The sequence below is a fragment of the Microtus ochrogaster genome, chromosome X (genome assembly GCF_000317375.1).
Source record: "Microtus ochrogaster isolate Prairie Vole_2 chromosome X, MicOch1.0, whole genome shotgun sequence".
Lineage (NCBI taxonomy): Eukaryota > Metazoa > Chordata > Mammalia > Rodentia > Cricetidae > Microtus > Microtus ochrogaster.
The window spans coordinates 55,904,635-55,915,345 of NC_022026.1; the positions used below are offsets into that span (position 1 = coordinate 55,904,635).

The window sequence follows — 10,711 nt, forward strand, 5'->3', positions numbered from 1 at the left end:
TCGGGGTGCCATTACTCGGGAAAGGGCTAGTATTATGTGAGGTAGAATGCAATTAATTAAAAGTTTATGGCTCTGGGCTGGGGAGGAAAGGGGCTGGTAACGTGTCTGGTGCAAGGGCAAGAACTCCTGAGGTCGGATCCCTGAGCACTCACTCAAAAGGTAGCCTGGCGGGCACTCCCACAATCCCAGGGCTGATAGACAGAGAGAAGAGGATTCCTGGGGCTGGCTATCTACCTGATCGAGACACACTGGTGAGTTCTAGGATTATACAAGACAACTGTCCCAGAACACAGGATGGAGAGCAATAGAGCAACACACCCAGAGCCAACCTCGGACCTCCACCCACACAGGCACGAGGGTCCACAGTCACACACACACAGAGACACTCAGTCATCCAGTGCACACATATAATTGTATGAAGGAGATAAAGGCAATGAGTCAGTAGTCATGGTCAACTGAGGGTACCAGCAGGACTCAAATAATTGAGGACAAAGTAAAGGGGGCTACCTGGTCCCCACAGAAGACCACCTCTAGGGGAAGCAAGGATCATGGGTGCGACCACTTAGATGACTCTGGGAGTCCTTGGCCAAGAACACAGTGTTGTTATCCATATGAGGCATGATCTTTTACAGGGTATGGGGCAGTGGGGCTGGCAGCTGAGCCTGGGCCCTCTTGTCAAAAGAGCCTGTATCCAGCATGCCAAGAGAGTCACAGCACATCCTGTAGTTGGTTGAAGTGAGTCACTGGAATCTCCAGGGAGGTGGATCTTAGAGCGAATGGTTCAATGACCCCCATCCTGCTCTGTCACTGACTTTGAAACTTTACCATTGTGTATTCTAAAGAGCAGCATGTGCTGATGCTGGATGCAGAGGGGAAAACAGGAAGACCTACAGGTAGATGAGGAATCAGAAAAGGGAAAATGTGACCAGAAGAAAACACAGCACCTACCACAGGAGATCCACTGTGGAAAAGGAAAAACATGACCATTGCTGTGCCAAGGGGAGAAATCATCAAAAAGAAAGCAGGCAAACTGAACTATAATGACAATTTGGGTCATCACCTAGTCAGTAGAGGGACTGAAAAGATATGTTACAAAACCCAAAATGTGAAAAAAAAAAAAAGTGCCCCCCGGATTAGGATGGAGACCACTACACAGTTTCTTCACCTCTCAAAGTCTCAGACAAAACCACATGGTGACATCCCAGTCCACATTAACAACAGGAGGCAGGTGATCATAGAAGAGAACATGTTTACGCATTTGGAACAGGGCATTTCAAGCTGTCCGGTACAAGCAGAACAGGATGCCACAGACTTGAGTAGAGCAAATCAGTTCAGTGTCAGGCAAGTGAAAATAACTTGTACACCCTGACACATCCCTCTGATCAGAGAGAGATACATGTGCACTGTTCAGGGACTGCAGGTCACCGGGCATGTGAGAAGGAAGGACAAACAGTAAAGCAAGTGACACATCTCAAAGATTCTCTCCTTGTTTCCCAGTACACAGCAGGCTCTGCTGTTAAATGGCCAGGAACAAGTTTTACCCTGCCAGGATGCCTTTGCCCTCAAAATTGCCAGGGCACCCCATAATGGCTGGTAGGGATGTGTTTTCAGGCCTCCAATAGCTTCCTCTACCATTCCAAACTACACACTGGCTGCTGCAGAGTGGTTGCTAGGCAGCAGCCTGGAGCAATGAGCAACATCCTCATTTGAATAAGGCCACATCCACCCCACCCCACCTGTGTGGCATATAGGCAGCTGAAAGGCTGGTCCTCTGATCAATTCAACAAGGGGTACATTCTGCCCTCCCCATCATCATCAGAGGCTTTTAGCAGCTAAGAAGAACAGAGTGTACAGACCCCCAATAAGCCGATAACTAATAAACACATAGAAACTTGCCACTGCTGGATCTTGACCAGTAACAGCAAACTTGAGGGCAAACTGGCCTCCCCAGCTTCCAGTCTATAACATGAACATACCCAGGCCATGGATATTTACAGTGGCATTACTGGAAAAGTCATGAAGTCAGTCCCCACACACATTCACCAATGATCACCAAATCTGGTGATAACAATATTGACCAGCAATGTCTAGCACTATGACGATTCCATGCGGACCCTCCTGCAGTATAGTCCATACCCCGTCCTGAGCCTTTCCATAGTCAAGCTTGCATAGTCAAGCTTGCCTCTTTGCTTTCTCTTCTACATGAAACTATGTCTTTCCTGACCTGCCTGGGTGTCCTTCAATTACGTATTAATCAGATGAAGAGACATGTGTGGGGTGGGGGTGTGATACACAGGTGTGCAATTCCAAATCAACATTGCTAGAAATATAATTGAGTGAACACACTGGAAATTCTTCCAGCAATCCAGCATTTGGTATGGCAAAGAGGGAATCTTCTCTTCTTCTATGTAGGTTCACACTACTGGATGTTCTACCCTATATAATGCATTTGGTACCTGCTTTAAGCTTGCATTCTTTTACGTCAAATTTTGAACGCTGGAAGTCAATGAGTCTCTCCTACCCAGAGCATGGATCTCATAATACCTATCATACCTGTAATTCCTTTTGTGGGGGCACTCAATAAACTGACATTAAGAAGGCATACAGAAGATATGCATCTGTCTTATATATACATATGTACATATATATAGATATATACACACAGATGATGTTGGTTTTTTTAACAGGAAGGTGGGGGGCATTCTATTCCCAGGAAAATGAGTGAAAACTCTTTGTGTATGAATCACAACATGGAGGTTCAGGGATCTCTGGTTCCCACTTTTCTTTTGTAAAGGCTAACACACACCACCACACCCAAAAAGGCATGCTAAAAGACATAATGAGGAAAGTTGAAGCCCTTCCTAGGACAAATTCGGTCACAGCACAAGTGTTTGGACTCATCCAAGGCAACTGATTGCCTAGACCTCAGAAGAGTCCCGGCCCCTGAGCTGGCCGTCCGCACTCTGTGCATCAGTTTTCATCTCCTTCCTCTGGGAGCCAGCTCCTCAGCCTTCTTCCATCCTCTACTTGAGCATCCTCTGGAACATCCTCATGCTTTCTTGCTGCCTGTCCACCGGGAGCATCTGCTCTGGCTCCAGCTGCCCCCCAGTCCCTTCTGGCAGGGGACTGGGTCTGCTGGCTCCCAGGCTGAGAGTGAGGCCATTGAGGCCCTGCACCAGCGTTTCCCAGGAGTGAGGGTTGTGGGCTGTGTTCCTCTCTCCACTCATCCCAGCAACATTTGGAACATGGTCCTGGCGTGGGAGCTGATTCTGAGCTTTTTCGCTTGAGGGGGAGCCTTTGACAGCCCTTTCAAGCAGGTAAGGTGCCATGTGATCCCGGTGCCAGCGTCTTGAGTGCCTCAGGAAGACTTTCTTCCTATGAGGAAAGCCCTGCTTTTCCCAGTATTGCTGCCACAGGGCCTTCTTCTCGCGGGCCTGCTGCTGTAGCAGCCCCTCTGACAGAGGAGCAGGGACAACAGAGCCAGGGCTACGGCGGAGGCTCAAGCCACTGAGGCCCAGACTTAGCTTTTCTGAGGAGGAAGGCTGAGAGCCTGCTGAGGCCTCTTGGGAGCTTGTCACAGTGGCCATGCGGGAGGGCATGGAAATCGACATTGGATCCCATTTCTGCAGCGGATCCATGGGTGTCTAGAGTCGGAGGCCACAGTGAGCCCTGGGTCCAGGAGGAAAAGTGAAGGTGGAGGCTTGTGGAATAACTAGGCGATAGCCAGGAGGAATGTGTGCAGCCAGGAAAATCCAGACTGTAACAAGAGGTGAGAAGAGAAGAAAGAGAGCCCGTGATTATTCATCCCATTTTGTCTGTCCCTCATCTTCGACATGGGGCCACCTCCCAGGCTTCTTCTGGGGGTTACATGAGATGATACATGTTCAGAGAGCTAAGCACAGGGCATAGCACATCAACAGCAATCCTGGCGTGGCAGCTGGTACTCTTTCTATCACCTGAGAGCTCATGTGGAAGGTATGGACAACCACATTGATTTCTGCCTCACTTCTGCCAAAACTACAAGGCAACTCTACTGCAATGAATAGACAATGATAGCCATACATACTTCATAGAGGTGTTTACATTAATTTAAAAGGCAAAATTTTTTCTCTACTTACAAGGATTTGAACCCTTAAGACCTCACTCACGCTATCTCTCATCTTCACCCCACTAGTCACTGTCTTACCATGCTGTCCTAGAACCCACTCAGTTCCATAACATGCACTGAGATCATGACCAAATTGCCCTGCTTATGAAGACAATGAAAGAATCTTGGCATGGGGATTTCATGGACTCTGGGGTGGCTCTTTCCTGCGTTCCAACATCTGACAATTAGACATTAGACAACTGCCTAAAAGTCAACCTGGCCCACCATTGACTTTTGACCTCGGGTGTCCTGATGTACCACTCGGGGTCTACTTCAGCTCAGTGATTTGAATGTGATCTTTCCGTTACCTTCTGTGTTCCTAGTCGTACACTTCAAATGACCTCTGCTGACCATGGTCAACCTGGATTCTTGCACTCTGCAATTCCACAAATTTTTTCCTTTAATTTGTGCGTGCAAACTGCTTCCCATAAGCATATCTGATTGCTGCAAACTGTAGAGTTACACAAAAGAGTCTCCTCACCCAAGGAAAAGCAAGGACATGAAATAAAGGAAGTAAAGCAAAAGGGGTACTGGAAGAGTCTGGGCAAGTGTAGCATCAATGAAAGAGGGAAAGTTCTGGTGGGTCACTCCTAAGGGAGGACATGGGAGTGACAACTCTGCCTGCAGGTAGAGTTGACCGTGCTGTGTGCCCCGTGATTGCATGTCCTGGACTCTTGAGATACAATCAGAGAACAGTGGAGGCTCACATAGGCAGCCTTCAGGAAGGCTCACTATGCTCCTATCCTCAGGCATGAGGAGACAATTGAGCAAAGACATTCTCCATACTTGTTAACCTGACTGGGAGGTGATCAAGTTAAGCTTGCTACTGGATAGGAATGAAGAAACTGCTTCCACAAAGTGGATACTAAATTATGTCACTTGGCAGCACTGCTTGTCTACTGCCATTGAATCTTCCAGCCTTCTGAGGACGAGATTCCTGAAATTCAAAGGCAGAGAGAGGGGTGAAGGGAAGAGAGGGAGACAGGGATGAGAGACTGAGGGAGGGACCATATGTATGAAAGAGAACTAGTCCCCGATTCTTCATCAATGTCATAAGGAAATATGCCACAGCTGTTTTCACCTCCTCTGGACTTGGTTTTTGCTCTTCCATGCAGTCATTGATGAAGGTCCCTGCACAGCTGCAATCATTGTTCTATCCACTCCACGTTCCTCTGCTCATCCAAATACAGACAGCAGTCAACATCACCAGAAGCATGCTTAGCGTAATGATACCTCATGCCAGACCATTGTCAGCACAATGGTTTTCAGGAATATGTCTTCCCTCTTGATGACCAATACCCTCCTCTCAAGATATTCAGAATGCTATGCATACCTTTCTCATCCAACATATCTTTTCCTGGGTACTTCCTGGAGACAATGGTTTCATAGGAAACCAAGTTACTCCTTGTAATAACCAATGCATGGATCCTTAGCTTTAACACAAGAAATTGGAGGAGGGAAGCCATTTCTGTGAGGGCTCCCAGGTGAAAGCTCATCTTGCCAGAGGCTACAGATGTCTCCATCCCTGCTGTGTGACCAGCTGCAGGTCATACTGGAGACCAAATTTCTGTTGAGGGTGCTCACATTTTGTCTTCTGCTCAGTAACTGATACTCACAGGGACCTTACAAGTACTTTAGGGTCTGAGCTGTGAACTCATATGGATATTTATTTTTCAAGGACAGCAACATATTTGGAGGTGTATGTGAAGATATATGGATCCTTTATTTCTCGTAGGGCAAATTATTTGGGAAAGGGCAGGTATTACAGTCAAAAATAACAGTTTGGTGTTGGTCTTGATGCATAGTCAAATGATGATCTGTCTCAGGATCTCATTGCACAGGAGCAAACCTACCCAGGTCAGGATTCCCGAGAAGGTAACAACCTTTACATTGTCACTCACAGGAGGACTAGAAATCCTCTGGGGTAATGTGGAGCGCAGGGGTTGTGTCTGGATAATATTCCAAGACAAGGACAGTGTGGTTGAGGAATTTAAAGTGGGGAGCAGGGTGTTACAAGATCAGTCTAAAGTTGTAGCCACTCACACTGATCCATAAAGCAAACATTGTGGGACAAGGTCAAGGGTTTGGGCACTTAGCTTTATAGCAGTGGCTAGGTAGCTGTGGCTGCCTAGAGCTCACCAGTTTCCTCCCTAGATCCCTGCACTTGCACTGATACTTTGTATGAGTCATCACAATTGCATTCAAAGAAATATTTCTGTGGATATCCTCGATCCTACAGAGCATTCCAAACCTTGGAATGGGGGAATGATGCCCACAAAATATTCTGTTAGGAACTCGATGGCACCTCAGTACCCCCATGGTGGGGTTAGAAGTGATGGCAAAGGCCCAGGTGGAAATCGGATGACAGTAGAGGTACAACAGAACCATTGGACAGCAGTGGAGCTGCAGCTTGGTGGACAAATTCAGAGTTAAGGATTGAAGAGAGGACTTGTGGGATCCTGGGGTTGAAGTTGGATGAATGAAACCAGAGCACGCCAGAGCTGTATCACTCTGGGACAGGAAGATCATGGTTGAAACTGGCAAGTTGGAGATGGTAGAGATCTGGTGGGAGGGGGTATTATCGATGTGGAAGAGAGAAGTTCTAGGCCAGTCAGGCATAGGCACATGTAGCCTCTTGGCATGGACATATCAGTCAGGGCCAAGGCATTGAATATCACTACTGAGAAGAAGGGATCACAGAAACCTAGGCCTTGAGGAATGCCTGCCTCAGTGAATGTCAGGTTTGAGGGTTTGGCTAAACCAAGAAGAAAAAGGCAAAAGGAAAATAAATACAACTGGTGGCATAGCCACACCATCGTTTTAGGAGAGCAATGTGGCAGCATTTTCTTATGTCATTCCTGTTGTGCCCTCAGTTCAGGAATCATGTCCTGATGCCAGAGTCACCCCAGCACTTTACCATCGAACAGTAGCTACCCTGTCCTCGAAGCTCAGTGCTGGCAGAGCAAGCACTGAGTGAGATAAGAGGATTGTGGTGGCCCTGTCGTGTATGTGGGTATCCTTCACATGAAAGCAAAGGAGAACAGGATAGACTGCCCCGGCACCCAATGTACGTGCCTCATTCTTAAAGCATCCTGTGTCCTCAGGTAACTAGTTTACTAAACTTGTGTGTTCAGAACATAGATTCAAGCAATCATTTAACCCATTTTAGAAATTTATTCTCTTTATTTTAAATTTTTATTTCAGGTATCAGTTGTGGTTTAGCTTGGCCAAAAACTCACCATGTAGAACAGAAGAGTCTCAAATTTATGGTCATCTTCCTGCTCTGCCACACTTGGAATTAAAGGAATGGACACTAAGCCTATTAAACATGTGTAAATGTCTGTCTTTCACACATGTAAACCTGTACGCACATGCGAGCCACATATATACAGTGTTTGCCAGTTGGACTGCATCTGATTATGCTGCTAAGGCTGGCCTCCAGCTCCTCATCCTTCTGCCTCCCAAGTTCCTGGAAGAGAGACTTGCTGACCCCAATCCACTTATCTTTAAAACTTACCAAGGCATCAGGGTTTTTAAGCTAAAAACTGAGAACATGGTTTTCACAACGTTGAGAAATAAACCCACATTATTCCCTAATGGGTTGGTTTTTCCCTAAATAATGTATTTCTCAAAGGGGACGGGGGCATTCTGCCTGAAGGGGGAAATCCATCCCATAGTACACTTGACTTGAGCACTCTTCTTCAAACTCTGATAAAAGATTTCAAGGATTGATCTCCAGGATTTCCACACAATGCACTGACAGATTTTCCCCTTGGAGGATCTTGGTGCCAGTCAGCCAACTGAAAATGACCCGGTCCTAGCAAATGGATCAAGCATGTCTCTCTCTCCAGTTTGAGAATGCTCAGCACTTATCTCCTATCACTGCCAGCATCAATGGATCAGCACCACAGTCCATTTGCGAAAGCTGGCTGCTCTGGCAGTGTTCCAGCTTCAGACTTTGTGGGGAGAACTGCATTATGAATTGAATTCAAGTTGGAGGTTAAATTGGACTAATGCCATTCTGCTTCATCTTCCCTGTGATGAGGCCCTCAGGCCCAAAGAGGTTCTCATTGTGGACTTTCACTCTCTGTCTTTGACACGTATACATGCATGGATTCTGAAAAAAAAAAAGCCCTGTAATCAGTCTGCAGCACTGGGCAAGCACATCTTTTATACTTGGGCCAATCACAGAGTGCTGCAGAGAATAGTCAGGGACCACCACGTGCCCACAACAGTTTCAAAGTAAAGACAGTCCTTTCATAACTGGATGTCGCCAGGCAATGAAAGAGTGTTGTGCATTTGTTGAAGTGCAAACAAGGCCACACAGAGAGCTCTGAAATCACAAGGATGTGTCTCAAGTCAATATCAATCATGAGAACTCTCAGAACATGGAGACTCAAGACTGAAGATGAGCTGTAGGAAGCTCATGTCCCCAGTCCTGAGAAACAGGGATACTACTAGATCAAGCTTTGTTAAAGAGAGTGGCAATGAAGGTTACGGTTGCAACCATTCAGTCTTATTTGGTGAGTAACTTACCAGCATGTTGTCCCTGAATGTGACATTACTGCCTTGCACCTTGTCACTAGTAAGAAAGAAGACCCAGTCTGATCTCATACTTACAGTGACTCCTGAGAGATGTCTATGTAGGAAATATCTTCTATTCCATTTATGGACTTTGGCTGGGTTTATATTTATTTGTTTATGTTTACTTTTGTCTGTCAATACAGGGTATTGGATGTAGGGCCTGCTACATGGTAAATATATGTTACCACTCGGCTATATTTCCAGCCTTCTCCATTGATATTTTCTTTTGACTCAAAGTCTCAGGACCCTATACAGGCTGTCCTTGAACCCAGTCTGTAGCTCTACCTTACAGCAGGTGATCCTCCTGCCTCAGACTCCCACTAGCTGGGATTACAGGCCTCCACCAAAAGGCCTTTGTATTCATTTCTATTTGAAGACAAGGACTTGAGCAAATTTCTTCTTCCAAGAGAAGAATGGAACAGTTAAGTTTCTCCCAGAGGGCCATTAGTTATCTGCACTGGCTTTTTAGCTTCATTTAACCGGTATGCTTCATGGTGTCTTGAAAGTCGGCAACTAAGTTTTTTTGTCTGCAATAGGAAGTCTCAGGGTATGGAAATGCACTGACCATGGTGCAGGAGAGGGCAGATCCTCAGGATTGTAACAGTAAGGAACTCTCACACAAGTCAAGAAGGCTTTCTGCACCTGGTCCACATCAAACCTCTTAAGAAAACTTGAAGAAAAGCGAAAAGAACAAATGAGGAATTAAAACCCAACTGAGACATCCATCTTGGGAAGAATTCTGACTGTTCCCTCTCTAGTCATGGTTAACAAGGTTAACTATTTATTCTTTTGAGAAATCAACCTGACCATAATCCCCAAGATTGGTCCCAAGCAGAACAGGATGAGAAAGTCATTAATAAAAGTAAGTTCCAAAATTTCCCTCACTTGGTGGGAACTCAAGAGATCTTAGGACACATCCCTCATAGGATATGGGGAAAATGATGATGCAGAGAATGGCACAGGAGTTCACCAAAGCCTTCAAAAGTTAGAGTTTTCTGGAGACCTCAAAGTGACCTTGCATCAGTCTGTCCTGTGCTGGGGTCAAGTAGACAGAAAAGGACTCTCCAGAGGGAATGATCTACTGGTTGTGTTGATCTGCAGCGGGGACCACGAGCAAGCAAGGAAGGACAACAGGACTGTGATATCACGCAGGTGACTGTTATGTGTCTCAAGTACAGAACCACAAAGGGAAACCAGGGTCTTCTGACAGTGGCCCAACCGAGGAACCTCACAATTATGGAGGCGATATGAAATATGGGGGGAATAAATAAGCAAATCCTCTGATCATTAGGAATTGCCCAGAGGTCATTCCATGGGTACAAACATGGCCACCAGACAGTTTTATCCCTTGAACTCCTTCTGGTTTAACTTCAGAAAAATGTCTATCTGGTCTATGGCCATGAATACCCAAGGTCATCGTGGCTAGAGATTGATGAAGGAAGGTCATTGGTTAATTAATAAAGAAACTGCTTGACCCTGAAAGGTTAGAACATGGGTGGGTGGAGTAAACAGAACAGAATGCTGGGAGGAAGAGGAAGTGAGGTAAGACGCCTCAGAAAGATGCCATGTTTCTGCCCTCCAGGGCAGACTCGACGAAGCAAGCCAACAGGTCCGACATGCTGAATCTTTCCTGGTAAGACTGGTGCTACACAGATTATTAGAGATGGGTTGATCAGGATATGAGAATTAGCCAGTAAGGGCTAGAGCTAATGGTCCAAGCAGTGTTTAAAAGAATACAGTTTGTGTGTTGTTATTTCGAGGCATAAGCTAGCCAGGCGGCCGGGAGCCGGGTGGCAGTAAGGCACCTGCAGCTCCTACTACAAGAGATGATGAAATGATGCATGCATGGAGCAGTAGACACGAATGAAAATCCATCAGGAAAATGTGGGTTTCAGGACAAAGCTTTTAATGTGGAGATGGAGAGAGTAAAGTCAGGGAGAGAGAGAGAAAGAGAGAGAGAGAGAGAGAGAGAGAGAGAGG

General features: G+C 46.2%; 1 protein-coding gene across 1 annotated transcript in view; it reads right to left on the minus strand.

Moving 5' to 3' along the window:
- Window positions 1–1,229: 1,229 nt before the first annotated feature.
- The window catches only part of LOC101989687 (protein FAM156A/FAM156B-like), a 23,464-nt gene continuing 13,982 nt past the window's right edge, over window positions 1,230–10,711 (minus strand). Inside the window, exon 2 of the mRNA XM_013350645.2 lies at window positions 1,230–3,757. Within this exon, the coding sequence (XP_013206099.1) occupies window positions 3,024–3,638 (615 nt within the window). The 5' untranslated portion in view covers window positions 3,639–3,757 and the 3' untranslated portion in view covers window positions 1,230–3,023. The remainder of the gene's footprint in view (window positions 3,758–10,711) is intronic.